The sequence below is a fragment of the Camarhynchus parvulus genome, chromosome 4 (genome assembly GCF_901933205.1).
Source record: "Camarhynchus parvulus chromosome 4, STF_HiC, whole genome shotgun sequence".
In the NCBI taxonomy this organism is placed as follows: Eukaryota; Metazoa; Chordata; class Aves; order Passeriformes; family Thraupidae; genus Camarhynchus; species Camarhynchus parvulus.
This window is the reverse complement of record NC_044574.1, coordinates 22,240,805-22,266,860: the sequence shown is the minus strand read 5'-3', so window position 1 is coordinate 22,266,860 and position 26,056 is coordinate 22,240,805. Positions and strand designations below refer to the sequence as shown.

Sequence of the window (26,056 nt, the reverse complement as noted above, 5' to 3'; positions counted from 1 at the left end):
ATAATCTGAAGATTTTGGTAGTCATTAAAACTGGACATACAGCAATACATATATTATAGAATGATTCATATGACTTTGATATAATGAATAATTTCTAACCTTTAAGATATGTAGAAATATTGTGTTGACTGTGTATGGCATGGGCAAACAGTTAAAGCCCTCAGAAATCTATGCAGATCAGTCTTGTAATTATTTATACCTATATTTTCAATATCTGACTTTTCCATATAAGAAATGTTCACTTTTATCAAGCAAGGACGTGGCTATTATACTTTGCTTATTAAAGAGGTTGTAAAGTAACAAATAGTCTTCTCCTGACTGATATCCCTGTCATTTGTTCATCCAGAAGTATCATGGAAATATTCATACACTTAACAAGAAAGAAGATAAATTGGACTGTGAGTTGCCAGTGATTCTCTCAGGTGAACACCTTATTTTGCGACTTTAAATGAAGTTCTTCTAAAAGATCACTTCTGCTACTCTTCTGCAAATATGGAGACAAGAGCTGCTGTTTATCAGTTGACTTTGGAAGGGTCTTTTTCCAGCAGCAAAGCAGCTCATACATCTGGTGTGTTAAATTATCAGGGCATTTCAGCCTAACAAGCTAAAGCACACTGTAGAACAGGTAAACATAAAGCAAACAATGATGTATTATCTTCTGCAAGCTCTTGTGCAAGCCAGAACAGCAACTTGTCCCAAAGGGCCTCTGAAGGGCAAAAATTAGTGAAGTAAGAATAAATCTTCCTTTTTTTTGAAAAGCTTTTTAAAGCTGGAGGCTCGGTAGCTAAACTCTCCAGCTAAATAGGGAGTCTTTTATACTTTGGTGGAAACATCATCTCATATCATTTCCAATGCCATTTTTGGTAACTGCTCCGCAGTACAAGTTGAATTTAGTCAAGAGCAGATTCAGCAATGATCTATAATTTTAATAACTGAATGGGGAAAGTTAGCAATAAAATAAAATTGTTTCAGTATTTACTGCAACTGATTCATCAATTATACTGGAGCTTTCCAGTACAAACTGGATTTCCTTATACACAAAACTATATGCTGTTCAAGCATCCCACCACAACAAGAGCTGTTGCATTTCCTGGTAAACAGATCTCTTTTCCTTTGACTATCTCTTAACATATTAACTGTTTCCTTTCTGAATATGGCATTTTCAAGTGTCAGTAACAGCTGAAACAAGCCCTGGAATTAAAAAAAAAAAAAATAGCAAGCATAGGTCTTTTTTATATTGATATTAATTTAATGGTTGTTTTCTTACCTGATGAATCAGAAAAAATTCTTTTTGTTCTTCGTGGATGGTGGATCAATTTTTCATGCTTTTAAAGAAAATGTGTTGAGGAAAGAGAAACGATGATGAGGGAGAGGTGAGTCATATGATTTGGGAGTGGATTGAAGTAAAATCTTGGGGGTTCAACTCTAAGCATTTTAAATTTTTTCTACTTACATAGAATATTTTTGTCATTATTAAAAACAACACCGTCAACAGGTATAAAACAGTATATAGCTATTAAAATAAAGAAATTAACAAAATTTTCATCTATCAAGTGGGTGTTTATTATCTCTTATAAAAAGTTCATCCTTCATGCAACTTTACAAATATTTGATTAATAGCATTGTGCCATAAGTGATATATATAAACTGGCTGTATAGAAAATCTGTATAGAACCTTCCTAGATGTTACAGATTCTAATTTTGAATACTGCATTAGCTTTGCCTTCCTTTCAAGGAAAAGAACAATTTCTAGTTATGCAATAGTTGTGAGGTCAGGTAACCACACTGTATTTGTAGCTATAGTTATTCATTTTACATAGTTCATCTTTTAATAAATCATCATGAAAAATCATCAGAATTCAAAAGCTAAGTTCCATGAGAAAGTAGAGAGTTGTTCCTCTTTCTTCTCTAAACATTGGAGAGAAAGAAAAAATACTTTGTCCTGTTTTACCTATGGCTGAGAAAGATGAAAGTCTTCTGGGCTTTAGTGTTGTTTCCTACTGCATATAGAACAAGAAATTACTTACATAAGCACTGAGCACAAAGAGAGACTAGTTTGTATGAAGTGAAATTCAGATTTTTTTGTTTGAAAATGAAATTATCCTCTTTCAATGCCCATGTTACTTTTGTCATGCACATTCACTTGTATTACCTGGCTGTTTATTCACAGCTCTCCCAAGCAAATTTGCCTGAGGTTTATTCACTGATCTTCTGTTTTTCATTTGGGAATTAAGAACATGAAACTCGGACTGGAAAAGTTATTGTTTTCTTTCTGATATACTGAGCATTATGGAGCTTATCTTAATCACTTCTATAACACAGGCTTTAAATATTGTTCAATATTTGGAGTGTCTCAAACGTACTGACCTGCACAGCCATAAGGTCAATATATTCATAAGCATTACCTATTGTGAATTAAACAGCCTGTACACAGGCTGTGATGTACACATCAGGTCCGTACACAGTCATCCTGGGAGGATGACTGTGCATCCACAGGATGCGCACATTACGCACTGCATGGCAGTGCAAAACCATCCTGTGCTGTACTGCTCTGGAGACCTTGGAGCTTGGACTGGGACACCTATAAAGGACCCTTCCAACCCAAGTTATTCCATGATTCTGTGATCTGAATCTGCCTCGTTTTGCATGATTCTACAGCAATTCTGTCATTGCATACGCCCCAGTGTGAAGATAGAATGACATGACTAAAATCTTTCAGAGTAAAGGGAATATAAAGCTCTTCCAGAAGGGGGCGTTGCTTTTCTTCCAAGACTCAGCTTTCGCTTTGTCTAATGATGCATTTGTACTTAAACTTTTTTCATCCATTAATGAAAATTTACCACCTCAAAGGTCTGTGTTAGATTTTCAGAGTTATTGTAGATGAACTCAATTACCCATGCATTGACTTTAATCGGAACCACTTCATGCTACTTAATGTTAAAATAGTAGTAAAAATTATAAGAATTGAAAATCATTATTGTCTAAAAATAGTGTAATAATATACAATGCATTAGATTTAAACCAATAAATTGCCTTTAAAGATTAAGTGTCTGTGGTGAAGTGCTAAATTCACCCATGGTTCAGCTGCACTGGCATGTGGTCCTGCTGTTCTGGTTGACAGATTAAGTAAAATACTCTTAGCAGTCAAAGCAGTTTTCTAGTCTGGAAGGCCCTTCAATTAGCCATGCAACTGCCTTTCTGAAGCAGGGAATAACATGCTATTCTGCTGTTAGACAGTCATTAGACATAAAACTTCAGCAGAATAGTAATTTCATAATGTCTATATGTATTACAGCAATCTATTTTTGCAAAGCATTCCCAGCCAGTAACATTGATGTGCTATGTCAAATGGACCTCTCAGACATGACCAGACTCTAGTAGCATATTAAACAGGACAGACAGAAAAGGAGAAATTAATCTTTTACCTCCTTAGCCCACTGTGTCACATAAATACAAAATCTTTGAAATCAGTAAATATACACACACATACTTGACATCAAAACCTAATGCACTGTATCTGACTTGTGTTGAACAAAATACGTTAGAGGAGCAGGTGTTTTCTGTTGCTGAGGAAAGAAAAGCACCATAAAATGAATCATTAGTGAAAATCAGATTAATTCTGTAGAAATATATGTTTAAAGTAAAAACTGATATGAATGTTTGCATACAAAGTAAACAAACAGTATTTTGACCACTGTCAGCAATATATTTGTAAGTGGATAATGAAGGCATATACATATAGAAAATGGGTTATGATTGTACAGTTATTGCCTTCTTCACAGTAGAAATTTAGATGGGAATTTTACAGAAATGAGTGAAAATGTAGTAGTCAGAATGGTCACCTTAAAAAGACTCCATCTGTCTTTGTCACAACCAAAATCAGACATTCCAGATTATTTTAACTATCATCTGGAAAAAATAAATTGAGAAATGTGTAAAGACAAATTCAAAAAGAGAAACATGCTACTATTTATCACCAGAGATTTAGACCAAGTGTTTCTGTAGATATTTTGATATAAAAATGTATGCAAACTTGATAGTAGTAGTTTAGTGGCAGCATTTTGTCCAACATAGTGTGCTGGTACATAGGCTCTTTGAAAAGTTTACAATGAGATTTCATTGCAGGAATATTAAAGATTATTTCATATGGCATGAGCTTTCACCGGAGATGGAGATAATTGCCCACATGACTGTACTGCAGAGGCTAATCAGGAATACTGGAATAATCAGGTGATAGGTGGAAGACCGGTTACACAAACCATTTAATGATCCTACAGTTTGCAATTCTGTGCTCCCAAGACAATGAAACAAGAATGATACACCTGAAACTTCAGTAATAATTTCACAGTGCCATAATAATTTCTCCCTTCCAGGTGGGGAGAGTAGTTGGGTGAAAATTTTCTGCTAGAATTTTTTCCATGCTTATATTTGGGTATGGGTCCTTCCCCACAGCTAAGAGAAATTCTGAGAATGTTTGTACATTGATGATGCACCAGAAGTCTATCAGTGACTTCTGTGTTTGTCTGTAAATCAAAAATCAAACCAAGATCCTTTTTCTAATAAATGAAAGGTAAGGCAGAAAGGGAAATGTGTCTAATATTATTGTAGGGGGATAGAATATAAGTAAATAAAGGAAGTATAGAATGTATGCTATAAGAGTTGCAGCTGAGCTAATTATTAAGGATTAGGAACAGGCCCGATTTTAACAGGCCACAGCTGCAGCCAATAAGAAGACTGTTATAAAGGAGTGGATTGGTTGGTTGAGGGGAATTGGATTCAGTTGGCTGCTGTGAAGACAAGGAAGAGTCAGTGCCTAGAGGAGCTACCTATCAGAAAGATCAAGGAGGTGTGAAACTCTAGCAGTATGGAACCCTTGCAATGTAATGATAATAGAACTCTTGCACTATAATGACAACATATTATCAAGTGAGAAGTGCACCTTTGGCAATGTTAATGCTAATTTGCACAGTGGTGACTGGTGTTGATATTCATTATATGGTAAGGTTTGTTCCCATTTCTTTGGCATCATCTCTCTGCTAATTTTATAAAACACTGCTGTTCCTTTGTAATGAGGTGAACTGTGGTTACCAAATTCATCCACTTCTTTAATTTGGAGCTCCAGCCTTGGTTGTCTTTGTGAATGAAAAATCAATCTGTAGACTTTCCTGAAGTCCTCTCCATTCCCTGCAGCCCATATAATAAAAGATTTTTTTTAAAAAAATTTATCCTGTATTTAGATGCATGGCATCTAAAATAATTCATCAGCATGAGTCAAGTAAAGGTAATCATATAACATTTGATTGTTCCTTGGTTGTTCTTTATCATTCCGATTTATTAAACATCTGAGTTCAGCCTGCTTCAGTAGTAGGCGTATCTTTGTAGCTAGCTTTCTTAGCCCTTTAATAGTTGGCTTCAAGAATAAGTGGTGAAGGCAATGCTACAAGTTGAAAATCAAGGAACAGAAAAGGAGGTGTGTACATAACATAAAGAAGAAGAAAAATAAAGGGGTGTTGTGTGAATGGAATTAAAAGTATATGCTTTCTGGTTATTCAGGATTGATAGCTATGTGTAACAGCAAAATGAATGGCAGCAGACGGATAGATGCTTTTTTAGGTTTTCTAAATCCATTTATTTGATACAGCTACAGACAATGTCCTTGGTGTATACAAGCAGACGTTTCTCTTGGAGCATCTGGAGACTTCTCTTTTCCTTTCTTTAGAGTACATGCAGTTTTCAATGGAACAGTTTATGTACAAAATGTTCAGAGGGCCAAATACATATTTATATGTTCAATCTAAGACAGACAGAAGAGATTATATGCAATTTAGGGTGAAAACCTTTCAGAGGCTTCTTATCTCTTTTCCCTATAAGCAAGTCTTTGAATGGTGGCAGCCACTACATGGAATTTTCTCGACTGCTAACAGAAATGGCATAACTATCTCTCTGATCACCTCAATTCATAGTGCAGCTCACAACAGGCAATATTTTGCCTTGGTTTCTTGCTCAGTCTAAGTGAATTTACTTGACCAAAGCAGCAGACAGAAACCTGTCCTTTAAAAATAATTCTTAAAATACCATGTGTTTCTGAGGAACCAGGTTTCACAGAATTCACAGGGATTTAAGAGATCATCTTGTCCAACTCTCCTGCTCAAAGCTGGGTCACCTAGAGCACATTGCTCAGGAGCTTGTTCAGGTTGTACATCTTTACAGTTGGAACAGTTTCCCATTAAGCTCAACATTCCTTTCTTTGACAAGAAACAGAACACTGAAATAAACTAACATTACACACTAAATGTACTGTAACTTCAATCTACATGTGTTCCTATACAGTGTTTTTTAACAGATGAGGTAATTGATAATGTTCATACCCTTGCATGAATTAACTGCCTTACCTGAAGCAGAAATATTTCCTCTAAATCTAAAATGAATCTGCTGTCCTTATCTTAATGGGAAGTGCTGTATAGGTTCTGGGGGACCAAAATAACCCTCCTCATGGAGACTTTGAAGTTCATTGGTCAATTCTCTGGATGTAGACAGCAAAACTACTATTTTATATGGGTTTTCTCTTTTCTAATGTGATACAGTATCACGTTAGTCATTATGCTATGGAGAGCTTCTTCCAGAGCCTGAGCAAAGAGAAGATACCTGTTTTCAAAAAGGAACACAAGGCAAATGACCACAAAGCTGTAGTAAGGTAAAAAAAAAATAAAAGGAAAGAAAATCAATTTTAAAAGCTTTATTTTAAATAATTTATCAACTGCTAATAATTTTTTCTTAAAAATTATATGGGGCTCAGTCTCCAAGGAAACTTTTGCTACCTTCTTTTCAGCCTTGTTTCCAACACATGAAAAGGTGGAAATCTGCTTGTGTTTGTAGTGTAAAGTATGTTGACTATGTAGGTATGATTTCAAATACACATGAACTTTACATGAAAGTAAGATAATGTTTCATAATAAGAATTCAAAACAAAATTATTCCTTTTTAGTTAGAGAGCTAAATCACATTTGCCAATAAGACTGATATCTGCATTTCCTTTTTCAAGGTTCTATGTACTACATTGTGTACATTCTATAAATGAAAAAGATTGTTTTTTTTGTACTTATGAGCAGCAAATTTAGGAGCAAGTTAATGGTTAAATATGGATGATTTCTTAACCCTACTAATTTCCACTTATTTGTAAACACTGAACTAAATATTTCAGTGAATAAAATTCTGTTAAATTATTCATACATTACCTTTCTAAATGCTCATTTAGTTCAAAAGATACAAGCCCATTCTGTGCATTCTGGATAATAACATCCTCAAACACCTTCCACCACTTTTCTTTGTTTTCATGACCTAATAATTTCAAAGTATCACTGAGATTGTCCTGACTTTTTCTCACAGAAGTGCTCACAGCCCTGGAAAGCCAAATAATTCTAGAAAAAATAACATAAAAATAGTTCTGCAGAAAGAGTAAGCTTGTGTTTGTAGCTGTTTTCCCCTCTGCTATCCTTGATGACTTTTTCTGGTTTACCCACCTTGCTTAAAATCTGTATCTGGAGAGATACTTCAGAGTATGTGAATGATAAAATTATTTAGAGATTTTTTTTCTTCAATTCTCCAGAAGCTGCTGAAGCATAGAGATTTTTTTTTCAGGAGTCTCCATGTTTAAATGCTTTTTTAAGACATGCCAAAAAGTTTTAGAAATATTGTACTGCATACTTTGGAAAAATCTGGACTTTTATCTAGTGCATAAAATTGACCTACTATAAACCATTGTGCCATGCATTTTGATTCAGGCAGCCATTGAAATGTGTAGAAGTAGAGATGAAAAAATTCAAAGGTCAGACTCAAATCAACTTGGTGTGTAATGAACACAGCAGCTCTAAGTCATGTCTATTCTTTGTGTTCAATTTTTGAATTTGGTGAACATGTCTGAATATTTATTGGTGAAAAAACTTCATACAGTCTTCATTCTGACTCCTGATAGAAATGTAGTGGTCACCATATTTAAAGAATAAACATCAAATACTGTATTAATTTTTCTTAAAATTTAAACTATAGCATGAAAACTATAGCATGAAAATTTAGAGAGCTTGCTCTAGTGTTTCTAATAAAGCCCATAGGTATTGCAGTCTATATTAAAGAACAAACATAGTTTTAATACAAGAAATCATAAACCAAAAACTGTTAAAAATCATTGATTTTGATGTTTTAAAAAATGGTGAATTTGAAGTGAGGGTCTTACTGAGGATGCTATGCTGCAGCAACCCTCTTTACTGTAGCACCAATAGCTCTTGCATGTTCTGTCTCATCACCTTGCCTTTTTTTGTCTGGGTTTGGAGGACAGGGTAGAGTAATAGTGACTGAGCTGTTAAAAGGTTGGGATGAAGGATGTTGGACATGAACCAGTGCACTCATAGATATCACTGAGTGATACATATCATGTCTTGCTTTCAATGCTGAAATTGATGGCTCAATTGGCTGGATCTACATATAGAAAGAAATTGTATAATCAGCTTGCAAAAAAACCAAACTCTTCTATTACATGCCTGGATTTTTTTACAAAAATTGGTTTTACAAAATTAGTTTATCTTTTGGAGTTGGTTATGCTATCACAGAAGAATCAGACTCCTCTGTTTAACCCAAAAACAAACTTACCCAAGTAACAGCACTTTATACAAAGCTCAGAATAATGCTTGAAAGTCATCAAAACCTGGAACTTCTATTGCTTAAAATATTTATATTATTTTGTTTCTGATTTGAGTTCAAGTTTTGAAACTCATGAGCTTTCTCAGATTTTGAAAAATTTCTGAGATTTTTCTAATTGTATTTTTCATAATTTTAATATCTCCATACTTCCAAATTAACATCTTAATGGGGAAAGGGAGAAACGCAACTGAAGCAGAATTTGAGACTTTACTCAGCCTAAGACTAATACACAATAAAAACCTTTTGTTGCACTTGCTGGCACCAAGGAGAGAAATTGTGAGAGAAATGAGTCAGGTGAGAGAAATGGTTCCATTAACTTGATCACTAGGCCAAGCAATTAAAGTTTTGAGTTGACACATCTTTATTGAAAATGACTATATTTTCTGAACTATATCAAACAAGGGTAGATAGGGTAGATAGATCTTTTTTAGCTAAAGATATCCCTGACATGTGGTTTTAACAAAGCTGACAGGAAATCTGCATGTACAGGATGTGAAGCTGCAACCACTTTTTGTAGACTTCTGATATTGGAAGAGATTGCACTTTAACATCATTAGCATACTCATGTCAGAGCTGATCAGATAACAGGCTTATGGAACAAGTACCACATATTTCAAGCTCACCTTTAACTGCATAGGTGCCAGAGAACTGAATGTTGCTGGATGGTAACAGAAAGAGATTCTAGAATCCACGTTCAGCTATTGTAAGAGTCCTGCCTTTGGAACAGTAAATGTTTCCTTTAAGCATGACGACACAGAAAAAACACCCAGATAATACATTTTTACTTCTGCAAAGCTTTCCTGATTAAAGAGAATGTGAGGTTAGAGTATTGGAGGGAAAGGAAGCTGTGTTTCACAGTTTGAGAAGGTGACATTCTCTACAGAGCAAAGTATGAAATTAAAATAAATTGACTATTATTGCCACCTGCATGCCCAAGTACCTGGTGATCTCTAGTCATCATGTGATGTTATTCATATTCCAGTGTATGATTGGGGTGAAATGAAATAAATTTATAAGCTGGGTGATGAATCTGGTCCAATACAACACTTCTGCATTTAAAAACTGTGTTCATTTGATGTAGTTTGTACTTATTTATCCTCATGTAACTATGTTACTTTGTTGTGATCTAAAAGCACAGTAATTCCCCCTAAATTTTGCTTTTATCAAACAATGCAATGCATTGCACTTATTTACAATAATCATGAAACATTACTAAACCATTAGTATTGTGGGATCAAGCATTTGCTTTACATTGTAAGTAAAAAAAGAATGTTAGTAAATACTAGTTTTCAAATAGAATTAGTGCTTGAGAAAGTAGAAAGTTCTGTTTAACCACACATAGTTGGTAATATAATTTAATAATGACAACTTTACTTGAAAAACTCCAGAGTCTTAACTGGGAAGCTCAAACTCTGCTTTTGCAATCCTTTGATGAGAGTTACTCACCTTACGGTTTCACTGGTATCCTTGCAAAGAAATAGGAGTTAAGTAGTTTGACTGGAAGTTGGTATTGGTCACCTTCACCATAATCTCCCGATAATTTACTCTGAAGCATGAAGTAAATGGGATTGCAATGTTGATAGGGAAAAGTAGTTTTTCATAATCATAACATTCGATACTGAGGACATTGCTGAGCAGCTCCTCAGAATCATCCACCACCAAGGAACTAGTGTGATTGAGTATATTACACTTCAGGTTCTCCAAAACAGTTGCAGGGACTTCAATAAAACAAGCTATTTCCTAGGGTTTTTTTCCACTCCCGTCGACTAGAAATCTATTAAAAAAAATTATTTGTGTTTTGAGTGGGGCAGCATTCTGTAGTTAAATACTTCGATGTAATGATGTGCTATAATGAAGCATAAGAAGATAATTCAGAAAAATATTTTTAAGAATAAATGAGAAAATAATGAAAAATTTTATGTTTAGCCTGTTTCAGAACAGCTTACAAATTGCTGTAAAACTGATGATTGGGGTCCTTTTGTAATAGTTTCCAACAATTTGAGGATTATTGACTTTACTGGCTGTGACTCAGTCCCTCTCTGGCATAAAAAAATTATGCAGATAGAAACTTAGGGTAACTTTAGACTAAAGGGAAAGATCTTCATTGCACATATTCAAATTGTAAACTGCTGTTATGTGCACAACCAGCATCTGTTCAGTACATGTATATTGAGTTTCTGCACCCACACATGTTTATAAGTTAATAAGCATTAATTATGTACATCTGTTCCTAAAAAAAAGGAAGAATATGTGCTTGTCCTTTCTTCATCCAATATCTAGATTTTTGTTCTTCTTCTAAATCACTCACAGAAGGATTCACATCAGGAAGATCATAAGTTTGTGCTGAAGAAGTGAAGGTACTTAGGTAATTTCTAAAAATCTCTCTTTTTTCCTGTCTTCCGTTTTCTCTGTCAATTTGTGGTCTTTGCTTTCTAGCCCTTTTAAATTGTCCCTGACTACTTCCTTTTTCCTCTGTTCAAAAGAATTTGTGGTGCTTCTGTCATAAATGCCCTTCAATGTCCCAGACAGAATGTCTTCCTCATTGCTTGTAAGAGCATCCTGAAAAGCCAGGTCTGGAGGCTTTTCAGTAACAGAGCTACCTCCATGAAATTTTCCACTGCACTCTTTTTTCCCTATAAAAGAGACAATCAGTAGTTGTTCACCATCTTCCTTTTTCATTGGAGACTCTCTGCTGGTATCTTGTTCATGAGCAGCTAAGGATGCAATTGTCCCCACAGTTTTAATTTCACTTTTGTGGGTTTGATTGACATTTTGACTTTGTCTTGTTCAGAAAAGGAGTTCTTTGGAATTGCTGTCTGGAACTGGAAGATGCTTGCACAGAGTCTGTTGCTTCTCCATCCGAATAATGCACATCTGTTTTTCCAGAAGCATTTTCACCAGTTTGGTTCTGAGAATCACCGTCTTGTCTGCAGCTTGCAGCATAAAATTTATTTTCTGCCTCTTGAAGGTGTGAGATAGTATTTATAAAATAGTCCTTCACTTTCTGCAGATAATCTATAATTCCATTGTATTCTGAGGCAAAAAAAAAAAACAACCAAAAAAACCAATTACCTTTTGCTATGAAAGCTAGACAAGAATGTGAAAACTATTATACTCATATTTATTGAATTCCATATAATCCCATAGAACTATTCAATACATGAAGCATGCTCTATTTCCTGGCTTCCATTTAATGTTTTTGCATATATTGCTATTCAGGTGAAGTCAATTTCTAAGGAACTGAATATAGGCAAGTACATTTTTATACTTGTCTAAGAACAACTGTGTGTATATTTGTCAAAATTTTACTCTGGCAACTCTAATGAACACTTTTCTAATGATCAGACACTAGCTAAATTCTTAATGACAATCAATCCAAAGCATGCTATTGATAAAATATAGTCAAATCAATTTGGGAAGATCTTTAAAATGAAATATTATGTTTCCTAAAATTGAATCCTGTAAGATTCTAATGCATAGGTCTCAGCAAGGCTGTTATACATGGACCTAATTTTAAATGCAGACCTTAGAAGCTCTGAATTTTGCTATGAAGAAGAGATGACAACACAAAACCACCAGCTCACATATAATACAAGTTCAGCAGTATGTAATATCCAGTTACAGGAATGGTGAAGTTGCCCTTGCATGTAATTAAAACCGCTTTGTGAAGAAGAATGCACAAAAAGCACACAACCACTATGTGCCATTCATGTAAGATTTTAATTTATATATATTTTTGATCCCTTATTTTTCTTATCTTGAACCTTTTCTTAGAAATTATTCCAGATATTCTCTCCAAGGATTTAAAATGTATTACTTAGAGCTCTTCCTGCATCTTATGCTGTCAGACTCTATAACTGTAGAGGTATCTTCACTGGTTAGATATATTGGAAACCTTGGAAAATTTTATTACTGTGTGCTGTATGAGATCCTGGGATAATTTTGTTTTGCATGTTAAATCTTGAGAAGTCAATACAAACAAGACAATAGGCATAAGGTACAGTATGGTGTGCTCTCCACAGGAAAACAGAAGGGGCTGATACAAGTCTTACAGGAAGCCTTTGACTTAACATTCACTTTTTTAATAATGTCATATGAGGTAAATAATACCTCAAGGTTTTAATCTTGGAAAATAATTTTATTAAGAATGCCATCACATATCAATGTGATCTAGATAGGTCTCTCATCTCTATTTACATCTGATTAATTTAAACCTACAAAAAATACAGGTCAGAATAGATTTTTCTTATTTAACTTGGTCTAAAAATATTCCTTTCTAATACTTCCTCAGTTTCCAAGTGACTTATTAGACTTTGACTATATTTGCAAAAAAAATAAAGGAAAAAGGAAGCAAATGTATTTTTCAAGTATTGTTTACACTGGTAGTTTCAAAAAGGAAATACTATTTTACTGTTTTTCCACAGACACTTTTACAGTAATTAAGAAATTCTTGACAGTTTAACAGGACTGAGACATAAAAAAAAAAGGATTGGAAATAACAGAGCTTTGTTTGCAGAAGGGGTTGTAAAATACCACTTCCCAGTTTCACCGTGAGTTAAAGGTCAAGCTTAGGCAAAACTGTCAAAATTTGCATTTCCCCCTGAATTTTTCATTTTCTAAACAAAACAAAAAATCCTCAAACAAATTGTACAGCCCTTTAAACTTCCCTAAAATCAAATATGAAGATAAGAGGGTAATTCAAAACAATGTCATTTTCTCATGCAGTAAATGTGACTTTTCTAATATGGGCAAGAAAAGGTATGGCCTTGTAACCATACACTATCCAGTTGTGTCACATGGAAGGACATTTTTTCCATTCAATTACAAGGTTAATAATGAAAAAATCTTCTTTTGTGGTTTTCCCAGTCCCCATTTACTTTCTAACACTTTGTTTTCTGTGTTTTTTCTGATGTTTGATAACACAGCTTTAGAATAAAGAGGTAGTTTATATGCAACTGTCTCCAGACCTCTTTGCTGAGTGTTTTAAGGGATTTTTTTCAGGTGAGAAATAGCAGCTTTTTTGAAGAGAATTGGAAGATTGGAAGATTCTTGGAAACCTGACAAAAGAAGAATTGCAAAAAATCGCATAAACTACAAGGCCAACAGGACATTTATCTTGCTTGGGGCCTAGAAGGAGGCTTTTAAAACTCAAATGTTTTGTTATTATTATAGACTTTATAAATCCGTAGGTTAAGACTCAGAAGACACAAGCATAGCTAAACATTTCTGTCTGTAATCTCTTTATCTTTGCATCACAGAATCATTGTAGAAGAATAGAATGGTTTGGATTGGAATGAGACGTTCTTTAAGGTTCTTTCCAACCTTCCTTCCTGTCATGGGCAGAGACACCTTCTAGACCAGGTTGCTCGAAGCCTCCTCCAGCCTGGCCTTGAACACTTTCAGGAATGGGGCATCCAGAAGTTTTCTGCCTACTTCTCCCTCTTCCTGTGTCTCATTACTCTCTACGTAAAGAATTTCTTCCTAACGTCTAATCTAAATCTCTCCTCTTTTAGTTTAAACTGTTCCCTCCTATTCCAGCATGTGATAGCATCCATGTAAAAAAATCACTCTTCCTCTTTTTTAGAAATTAGGAGGATGCAACAAGGTATTCCCAGAGCCTTCTCTTCTTCAGCCTGAACAACCTGAACTCTCTCAACCTTTAAAGGACAGATGCCCTGATCCCTCTGATCATCTTCATGGCCTTCCTCTGGACCTACTCCAACAGGTCCATATCCTTGGGCTGGAAACTCCAGACCTTTATGCAGTACTTCAGGTGAGGGCTCACAAGGGTGGAGTAGAGAGGGAGAATCACCTCCCCTGGCTGTTGGATGCTCTTCTTTTGAGGTTTAATGCTGATAGACCTTTGATAAAAATTTTAGTTTTCTCTTCTTCTTTGATAAATGCTGTTAATATGTAGAAAATTGAGGACTGAGGAAAAAAGTGTGAGAACCAGCCCTGCAAAGAAAGTCCGAGAAGAAGAGAAGGTACTGCAGACATGGGGCAAAGTTTTCCTTGCAGCCCATGGGAGACTAGACTGGAGCAGTTATCGTGCATCCTGAGGAGGACCCAATGCCAAGGAAAGTAGATATTCCCTGAAAGCACTGCAGTCTGTTTAGAAGCCAGTTTTTGCTGACAGGAACTGCAGACCATGGGAAGGACCCACAGTGGGGCATGGAAAAGAACAGGCAGGAAGGAATGTAGAGGGAACCGTTATGGACAGACTGCTGCCCTCATTTGCCATTGCCCTGGAGGAGGTAAGGAATTGGGAGTGAAGGAGTGAAGTTGAGCATGGAAAAAAGAAGGGGTGGAGGAAAGGTCTTGTTTCAATGTTTTGCCTTTGCTCCTCACTATCCAAATATATTTAAATTGACAATAAGTTAAATTAATTTGTTCCATAAATTAAGTCTACTTTGCCCATTATGGTAATTTCAAGTGATTTTCTCTATGTTAACTCAGGATTTTTTTCCATCTTATTTTCTTTCCTTTTTCTGCTGAAGAGGGGGTAGTAAGTTACTGGGTCTGCATCTGGCGTCTGGCCAAGATAATCCCACTAAAGTATAGAGTACATAAAACTTTGAACAATTCTGTTTAGTTGATTTTACTTTAATAATTTTTTGGTTGCATAATGAGAATTATGAGTCTCATATTGAATCTCATGGAATGGACTCAAAACCCGTGTGATACAACTGTGGGAATATGAATTAATTTGGTCTAATAAACTACCAAGTACTGAAATACTAACAAATGAAAATTAAGTCCCCCAGCATCGTCAGACAGCGGAACTCAGCATCTAATATACCCAGCGTGTCTTCTTACAGGTAAGTCTTTCCATACTTGCCTGGACTTCCAGTCAATTCCTTGTCTTTATCATGGAGAGCACTCAGCAAGTGGCAGATGTCTTGAATAATTTCTGTAGCATTCTCCAGCTGCTGGCTGAGAGATCTGCTCAGGTCTTTTGCTAAAGAGGTCAGTCCAAGCACATACTCCTCCAAACCTCCTTTATCCAGATCACTTTTCAGAAGCACATCTCTTGCTAGAAAGTTCAGGCAAGAGATTTTTCCTAGGACTTGTCCTGATTTCCCTGCAGGTGTAATATTACTTTCAGCTATATCCATTTTATGTTCAGAATATGCTACTACAATTTTTTTTTTTTTTTGCTCCAACTCTTCCACAAGTTGTTGTCTTTGGTTCAGGCTACTACACTGTTTAGCATTTCTAGCCTAAATGGAAATTTTAAAAGTACTGTATTCCACAAGCCAGATTCTAGCTGAGAAACTCTGAGCTGATGTTGACTATTAAAAAGTTACTAGGTGACAGGAAGGAGTGGCTGTTCTGTAACCACAGGCAAGGATTGTCAGAGGATGCCAATGTACACCATGCACCTTTAAGGGAGGTCATGTGACCCAGTTATGTAGCAGTGACTTACTATTTCAGGATATCTGAGCAATTTCTTACTTCAGTGGCTACAAATGATCAGTACTTACAAAATCAAGTTTAATTGGTTATTTACAATTACATACTCGCCAACAATGAAACACAGACGCACAGAATCACTAGGGTGGAAGAGACCTTTAAAGTCATAGAGTCCAACCCATGCCCTAACACCTCAACTAAACCATGGCAGCAAGTGCCACATCCAGTCTTTGTTCAAACACATCCGAGGTGGTGATTCCACCACCTCCTGAGACAGACCATTCCCAGTACTTTATCGCTATTTCCATAAAAAACATTTTCCTAGCATTCAACCTAAACTTCCCTTGGTGCAGCTTGAGACTCTGTCCTCTGGTTCTATCAGCTGCTGCCTGGAGAAAGAGACCAACCCCACCTGACCACAACCACCTTTCAGGGAGTTGTAGAGAGTGATAAGGTCACCCCTGAGTCTCCTTTTCTCCAGGCTAAACACCCCCAGCTCCCTCAGTCTTTCCTCACAGGGTTTGTGTTCCCAACCCCTCTCCAGCCTCATTGCCTCCTCTGGACATGCTCCAGCATCCCAATATCCTCCCCAAACTGAGGGGCCAAAACTGCACACAGCACTCAAGGTGTGACCTCACCAGTGCCAAGCACAGGGCAAGGATGACCTCCCTGCTCCTTCTGGCCATGCTATTCCTGATACAGGCCAGGATGCCCTTGGCCTTCTTGGCCACCTGGGAACACTGATGGCTCATGTTCAGCTGGCTGTCACCAGTACCCCCAGACATTTCCTTTTTAAACACAGGATTCTGTACCAGATCTCATGACAGCAAATGAGGCAGTAATGGCCACTTGAATTACAGTTGACTCTTCCAGGTTTTTTACTCTTCAGCGGTCTTAAAGAGAATGTATATTAGGCTGTCTGATGATCTGATGATCAGCATTTGAAGGTCTCTAAATCCAATTATTCATATAGGAAAACCATTGTTTTGGTTAAACAAAAAAATAGGCCCACATCCTATCTTAATTTCAGTACCAGTGCTGGACTATGAAAACCTATTTATTATTTTGCTATCAATTCTCTATTTCTCCTCGGTTGAAGAATGGTGATAAATTATGTAAATGGAATTTCTTAATCCTTGATGCTGTTCACGGAATAATTTTATAATTTAAGGCTTGTGTTTATGTACCATATTGACAGGTATTAGATAATGTAACTCTAGTCTTTGGGAACAGTCATGTGGTTTTTATTTGACATAAACTCTTGCCCAAAGAGATACAATTGGTGCAGTAGTAGCTTTCAGGGCTCTGCATGTCCCCGTGGGGTTTCATGGTCCAGATCAGCCTCACCTGGTGAGTGCATGTGATTAGTTATGATACACTTTGAAGTTTTCTGAACACTACAGATTGCAAAAGAATATGTTGCTGTAATTAGTATATTATAATTGGAAGAAGGAAGGACAAATAAAGTAGGCAACACAAGTTATTCAGATGTACTACAGTGTATATCTTCTGAAAATATATGACTGCCTATAATACATAGTATAGAGTACACTCAAGAAAAGAATATTGTAATATCACATGTGAATTTAATGCAATATGATAAAGAATTTAGTATAAAGGTCGTTTAGATGGAATAAAATTATATCATAGAGTAAATGCTGGAGTCACTTTAATCTTGTACTTTTGTGAAGTTAATTCAGCCTGGATTAGTTACTGTGATGGTGTACTGTGCAGCTCACCAGTTACAATGGGGACGTTGAGACTTTAGGAATAAGCAGACTTGATAAGTACAGTATTACTCAATTCTCCAGCAGTCAAGTTTAACAGTGAAACTATAGTTTGCTCTTTCAGCCTTTACTGCAGAAAATCTGAGCAGAGGAAAAAAAGACACAGATACAAAGAGACACACGAAACCAGTCCGGGGATATCTGATCAGAACTATCTCTCTAAGATTTGGCCACTGCTGGATCTCAGCCTTGCTGGAAATCCCTGCCTGAAATACATCCTTTAACGGAGAAAGAATCAGGCCCATAGTGGTAGGATGAAGACACAAGCTGTCATGTTATTCACTGCCCATGGACAGGAGTTAATTACTATTAAAACAACAGACTCACAAGAAAAGAGACACAGGTGTCCAGCAACCCTATTTTTACAGTAGGAATTTATGTCCAGGGGGTAATGTAATGTAAAACGAAGAAAAGGAATATCATATATGTAAGAAATAATAGTGCGAAATCAATTGTGATAAATATAGAATTATTATTAGATTTTGTTTCTTTCAGGTCTTTTGATGTTATTTATTTATTTATTTATTTACTTATCTATTTATTTCATGTGAAAGAACTAATAACAAAAGACCTGTGCACTCATTCTCAAAGTTTAGTTATCCACTGAAATTTCATTTTTTAAAGAGTGATCATCAGCAAAGTTTCATCAGCAGGAAAAAAACCCCACCACAATCTGGAAAAATTAGCTCTGTGCTTGATTTTGTTTTAAAACAATTCCTATTCCTGGGTTACATTCACATTTAACTATATCGTCTAAGTATTTAAAAAGTCCTTTTAAAAAAGAGCTTTTTCATCCATATTATGTAATAGCCTTGGATACAGGAAGAACAAAATACCCAATTTAGAAAAATAAGGATCAAACCATACATTCAAATTAAATTACCCTTTAGCAGATATTCATGTTCTTTTCAGAATACCTTAGAAGTGTTGCATAGCTGATAATAAAGGAAGTGGACTTTGTTCTGCTAGGAAAAGAGATTAGAGTGTATGGTGCAGATCCAGTAAGTTCTGCCTAAATACTCTGCATATAATTCAAAGTTCAGTATGTGACAATTAATGTATTTTGGTGTGTTTATTGATCTATTCAAATTTGAACATACGTGCAATGGTTATTCTTCCCATCTCTGGCATTCTAAGGCCCAAGTTAAAAAGCAAGAGTAATATAAGAAAAACTAATAAAGTGCTACAGATGCACTGTGCCATAGAATTTTTATCAGATGTTCACGTAAATACTTAATTTAGCATTCTATTGCAGTGACCAGTACTGGCCACTAACATAATCCCTTTGAAAAACGTAACTATGAAGTAATTAAAAAAGGTATCTCTGAGGGCAGTCCACAGGACTTCAAGCAATCTTAACTACAAATAAGGTGTTGAACAGCCTCACATTAGGAAAAGCAAAACTCCAGAGTTGAGAAGGGAAGGAAATCTGAGTTACCTACAAAGTATAGTGAGAATGAAGGAGAAGATAAAAATATCAGTACATACTCAAATCCATAAACTGCATTATCCAATTTACAGTCTTCCACAGGGAAGAATCTTGGAAATCCATCTGAAAATCTACTCTGCCTGAAATCCCTATTGAACTGTAAAATGCATAAGTACTATCCTAATTATAAGCTTTAGGAAAAAGTAATTCTTGAAAGAAAAATGCCATTTTCATGTGATCAACAATAGTATTTTGTAGTTATTAAACACAGGAAGACTGTAGGCTTTTCTCTCCAATATTGAAATAACACTTCTTTAATTGCAATCTTAATTAAATTTTAGAAAGGGAGAGGCTGTTGAAACATTACATGAAAGTATCATTTTTACTTGACAGTGTTTCTTTCTTTAATGAGAAAGTCCCAGTCCATTTTATTGCTGTCCTCAACACTGGAGTTAGACCTTCATTGCCCTTAAGAGATACCTTTGGTATAAAGAAATGTTTGAAGGAAGCATGACATTTTCTATATAGAATAAAGTGAAAAAGATAGAAAGAACTATCTAGATATAGAATGTTGTGCCAACAATATCAGTAGAGTTTGTAACAGAAACAGTATTTGAATGCGATTTCTTAAATGTCAATCTAATTCAAAATTGTAGGCATAATACTTATGCCATCATTTGTTTATCTAAAATAACAAAGGTTACTGGTAGTTTCAGTACCACCTGGTACTACCCAGGTAGTTTGTCTACTTTAAACAGCTGGCATTTTGCCTTTGAGGCTATTGCTCGATTTGCTATTGAGAAAAGAGACAGAAAACCAAGGAAACTGTTTGTGAAATGGGATGTATACAGTAAAACATCAAGACTCAGCTTCTAACTTAACCTAGTAACTTTACAAGAAATTATTCATAAACAGATGGGGTATCTTCACTTTGAGTTTTTTATTCACGTGTCATTTGTATATACAGTAAGCTTCCAGTTTAGCACCTTTGATAGCATCGGAATACTAGGAAGTGAGTCAGCCATCATGAGTTGCTTTCTTTGGTTGGGCAGAGAGCGCTGATGAAAAGAGAAAACAGGAGAGAACAGGTTGTCCAGAGAAGTTATGCCAGAGAACACTATCCCTGGAAATTATCAAGTCCAGTTTGGTCGGAGCTCTGAGCAACCTGGTCTAGTGAAAGGTGTTCCTGCCCATGGCAAGGGGTTAGGACTAGATGATCTTTGAAGTCCCTTCCAACTCAGACCATTCTGCAATTCTGTGATTCTATGATAATGTGTTTAATCAGACCTAAATAACAGTGTGAAATTGTATTTAACTACAGACAATTTCAATTGTGATTGTACTATGGAATATTTTTTCTCTATAAATAGTCCTGTGATGTCTATTATATTTCATTACTTTCCATGACAAATTTGCTTAAGCAACAAGTAAAATGAAAGAGAGAAGCAAGTGCCTGAAATTGTGACCTTTAAATCTAATAGCATCGTTAAAAGTGTCAAATGTGGTTTCTGTTGAGTTCAAATAAGCCAGTGCTGTGGAGATAAAATCTTAATGATGTGTGATTCATTACAATTCAATGAACTGTGCAAAAGATAAATATGGAAAAAAAATAGCACTTTGCTATGCAGGAAATTTTCTCAAAGGGATTTATTTTCAAATAAGTTAAAGAATGCTCCAATAAACTTCTCAAACATGACAGAAAGCTATGTCAAGGTAACCCAATCTCCTAAATGAGAACAATAGCAAAGAAATAATAAAACCTCTGAACATGCCACATGCTTTGAAGATGCATTTGTATTCAAAAACAACTTGAAAACTTCTAAATATAATTGAGAGACAGAAGAGCTAGAATAAGGTCCCACCTGTAACACAGGTACTCGAAAAAAAATTATTAAAGCCACTAGATTTAGATTTTCTCATGACAGATTTCTTGGAGAAACCCTAGTCAGCAACTAGAAATCTTTCATTTACAGCAGGAGCTTAACTCCCTTGCATTGCGAGGATAAATTGTCTGCTTTCATTTCTAGGCTTGTAAATTCAATAATTCAGTAGTACTGCAGAAAAGATTCTCAGCTTGTCTGTAGGTTAAAATGTACCAATTCCTGGCGAAGTGGGGGATCACCAGCCCATAAGGCTGTATTCAGAAGTGTGGGTGCAGGCCTAGGACAGGACTTGGAATGGGTTAGTCCAGGCACATGTCTGTCCAGTATTGTGTGCTTTGGCAAAAGACAGCAGATAGAGCCTTCTCAACTTCCTGGAACCTCATGTTGTCCCAGGGAATGTATTTTGAATTTCTATCTTTGCAGACTTGTGTTGAAAGTGAAGTCAAGTTCAATGTTTCTAATTCACCCATCACCACTATATGAAAGGTTGCTAATTAATTTTACTGTTGGTTTACAAGTAGCTTTGTGATAAGAGTATGTCAATTAATCTAATAATTTCTTGAGAGAATTTTGCATGTGCAGTTGAGTGTTGAATACAATATGTAAGCCAAAAAATTCATTCGAACTTCATTGTCACCAGAATTGGTACAGGAAATAAAAAACATCAATACATTGTAAAAGTAATTAGTAAACAGTACTCTGTGGGATCACTTTTACACATTTGTTTCAAAAGTCATAAATCAATATCAAAATAGCTAAGGGGACTACTTCATGAGTCCTTCAGTAATTTTAACAAAAACTTACAGCCATTAAAAGAAGACAGCAAAACTGAATATCATTGTGTTTTCATACCTGTATAAAATTACATTAATAGCTTATAAAATGATAGTCTCAAAATCTATGATATGGTACAGGGAACTATCTTACAAAGCTTCCTGGAAATCAAACTGACTGTTAATTGCATTACAATATGGGGTATGGGTCGAACTGGCTTACAGGTCTGAGTAAAAATGGGGGCTGGTATGCAGTATGACATACAATAATAATTGACTTATAATACATTGAGTAAGTGGCTGAGAGGAATCCCAAGGACACATAAACAGTTGATAAAAATGCAAAAAGTGAATTTAACTATAGTGCTCATTCTTATCTGCAGTCCTATAGTTTTTGTGAAGCTTTGTGTCATTTTGTCTTACCCTGAGTGAAATATGTTACCTCATGATAGAACTCTGCCTATGAAAAGTGTAATGCATTATTTAATTTCCAAAGTTATTTTCCCTGATTCTTTATTAACAATAATATCAATGTTATACTATAACAATAATAGTGAGTTTCAAATCGTAAAAGGCCTAGATATTCACCTGCTGGTTGATTGAGGTATAGCTAACATTTCATTTCTTATGATGCTTCATAAACTCCAAAATCTAAATATTTAACCTTCTGAACACCTTGAGGAGACTGGTGGATGAATTTTATTACCTCTCCTTTGAAGGGGAGCAAATGAGACTGAGCCAATCGCAGAAGACCAAGTTCAGAACTTTGACCTTGCTTGGACTGTGTTCAATAAGGATATGCGCATTGTTTGGGTTTTTTCCAAGAGAAAGTGAAATAGTCTCATTAAAAGAAATAAACTTTCACAAATAAACTCAGGTCTCCTATGCATTTTTGGTAGCTTTTTGGTAGACAAACTTCATGTAAATATCAGAGCTACTTGTAAGCCATCCATAAAGGAAGGAGTAGCAGTTGTTTCCCCTATTTTACATTACCAATTGGCTGTTTGTGCAGCTGGATTCGGAGTTCTTAAATAGAATGGATATGCAGCAAGTAGAATTGATCTCTAGTTTTAAAAATATGCACACCTAAAAATTACAATATTTGAATTTGGAAAATGTCTGATCAGTAGTTTGAATCAGTTTCATTATAAGCTTAATGAACAATTAGAAATGTGGCAAAGATCTATTCTGATGTTTGACAAACCACAGTGAGTGTGGAAATCTTGGATATATTTATATCCTAAGGATTAGCTCCTATACAGTTTGATGATATTATTCCACCTTTGCTTAAACATAGATTTTCAGGGTTATTCTTATAGACTGATGTTAAAAACAAAACAAAACAAAAAAAAATCAGGCCATTATCAATCACTGGAAAACAGGCTTTTAAAAGGGTTTTGTAATGATAAGTATGAGCTGGAAGGTATTCTTAGCATGTTTACTGTAGGGGGATAGAACATAAGTAAATAAAGAAGTATAGAAAGTAATCTTACCCCCAAAGAGTTGCAGCTCAGCCAGTTATTAAAGATTGGGAGCAGGCCTGACTTTAACAGGCCACAGCTGTAGCCAGTAAGAAAAGTGTTATAAAAGAGAGGATTGGTTGGTTGAGGGGAACTGGAGTCAGTTGGCTACTGTGAGAAGAAGGAAGAGTCAGTGCCTAGAGGAGCTGCCTACAAGAAACATCAAGGAGGTATGAAATTCTAGAAATATGGAACCCTTACAATGTAAGGACAATAGAACTCTTGCATTATAATGACAACAGTTTACTACGAATGACCTTTTTATATGGTATTTGTATTTTAGGATACAAAAGCCCTAATATCTTTTAGAGAATTTAGCAAAGTCATGCAGCTCCTGCTTATAATTAATTCATAGACTGAAATTTTGTCTTGATCTACTAAAACACCTGCCTACCTATGACTTATGCATGACAGCAACATAGAAACTCAAAGGAAGAGGAAATTACCGGATAACAAAACCTCTGCAGTTTTCAGGCCTATCAGCAGATTTTTCAAAACTCAGTCTTATCAACAAGTCTTAGAGTAGTAGTCTGCCTTATGTCATATCTGAGTTACACCAAAATTAGTAAGATGCAATTTCCTGCTAGATTTTTGTAAGATTTCTTTTTTAGTGTAGTGGTAGAAAGCTGCCATTCCATGCTTATCAGAGAATTACATGCTGTAGATAGAGACTTGAGAGCTTTCTTAAAAGATGATATATTATGCTACTTGATTACTAACAGAGTAAAACACCATGTATCAAATTATACTACTTTATTTCTTACAAAGAAAAAAACATCATTTGGGTTTGTGTGGTACAAATAATGTAATTTAGACATACAAAACATGTCAAGAAAAGCTCCTAAACCCCTAATAGCACAACGTGACTTAAAATGATCTTGTGTATATTGCAATTTTTCTGGACATAATGCAAATTGAAAGAAGTAAGCACAACTGGGTATGTGTTTAATGTTCCTTTCTCCCATTCCTTGCCCTTTCCCAAAGAAATGCACTGAAAAAAATTATTCCAGTGATAATGATGTGATGTGATCCAGTATTGTGGTCAAGGAAACTAAGTCAGTAAAACTCTGGCTGAGACACAGCGTGTCAGGGTGCACGTCATGCTGAGCTCTGAGGGAAGATACCACTACTGTACAGGTAATAAATAAATCTGCTGAGGGCAATCTCTTCCAGTGAGTTCCATGTAAGGGTCTGACACCCAATTTTTAAAGACAAATGCTGAGCAGACTGTTATCTGTAGTCTCTGCCACTGGCCCAGTGACATCGGTAAATCACATGGGTCCCTGGAAGAGGAAGAAAAGTGGGCTTTATAGAAGGACTTGGGAACTTCTTGACAGAGAAGAGCTCAGGGGTATTAATCGATGACCATACCCTTAGACTTGAGGCGAAAGAAATTCTAGCCCACCACAAACTGCTAATTAACTGAATTTTTGTGTGGTGAGGTAAGCCTTGCAAAGGAGGTCAATCTTTTGTTTTCAGGGCCTGAATCTTTCAAATAGTTTAAGTTACTGTGGTTAGAATTCCTTTTCAAAGTCAGTGTTCATTGGCATTCCTACTGTTCTAAAAGGAAGCTAGGCTTAGCTGGAAATGTTAGGCAAATTTGTGATCAGATGACTTTGTGAGTCATTAGGTTACAATCCAGAAAGGCTATGACAAAAAAGGGTGTTAGTATACTTACCTGAATCACATCTGTGCACTCACTTGGTTTGGAAACATATAAGCCCCTTAGAAAATAATTGGGAATGACAATTCCCTGTCTGAGATAAATGCTGCAAAAGCATTAATAAAAAGACAAACAAGAACACAATAAATTTATTTTGATTGTCAAAAAAAAGGCAAATTCAAAAATTTCTTGCATATTAAAAGTTTAGGAGGTAAAATTAACTTTTTTTTGTACACAGATAATTATGTATCTAATAATTAGAACCTGCAGCTGGATGTTCATAAGTGCTTGGGCACTGGTGGGATTCGTGCTGTAATACTGAAATGCAAACTTCTAATCTGGAAGTTTTGGAGAGTGAAAAAGCTGTTTGCATTCAAAATTGTGATCCTGAAACCTCACTTTAGTACCGCGGCACCAACAGTTTTTAACAGTCCCCCTACTAGTAAGGCTGTATTTCGTGTGTAGGAAGCAGTCTTAAAAAGAATCCAGGTTTACTTGCTCCTAAATTAGCACCTGAATAATTGGCCTCTTTATCTCTGTTTATCTTTGCTTCTGTTTTGCTTTGGTAGGGTGAGTGGCAGACCTCAGACTTCAGCTGCAACACTGTAAACCCTCTAAAACCTCCGTGGATTTAGACAAGATGAGAACTGAAGTGTCAAGAAGATGTGTATGTTCGCCAATGAACTACATTAAAGTACTTTCTGTATCACTCAGTGTAATAAAATGCTGGTTTCATCTGAGTGACAGTTTTTCACCGACATGGGCGAGTTCCAAGAATTGGGGAATTCCTGGAAATTACTGTAAGCTTAGTACCTTTAGGGTTTTTTTTTTGGTTGTTGTTGTTCCCCCTTCCCCAGCAAGTGCTCACAGCTGTGTCACTACTGGCAAGCTGTC

The 26,056-nt window shown here is 35.8% G+C and overlaps 1 protein-coding gene across 1 annotated transcript; it reads right to left on the bottom strand.

The window, feature by feature from the left end:
* Nucleotides 1-418: 418 nt before the first annotated feature.
* Nucleotides 419-15,809, bottom strand: DTHD1 (death domain containing 1). Its single transcript, XM_030947464.1, is given in 12 exon segments — nucleotides 419-620; nucleotides 622-706; nucleotides 1,268-1,325; nucleotides 4,940-5,184; nucleotides 6,393-6,573; nucleotides 6,576-6,684; nucleotides 7,236-7,418; nucleotides 8,306-8,472; nucleotides 9,318-9,494; nucleotides 10,141-10,434; nucleotides 11,155-11,327; nucleotides 15,533-15,809. Coding segments are annotated over 12 exon segments (2,151 nt in total).
* Nucleotides 15,810-26,056: the final 10,247 nt, after the last annotated feature.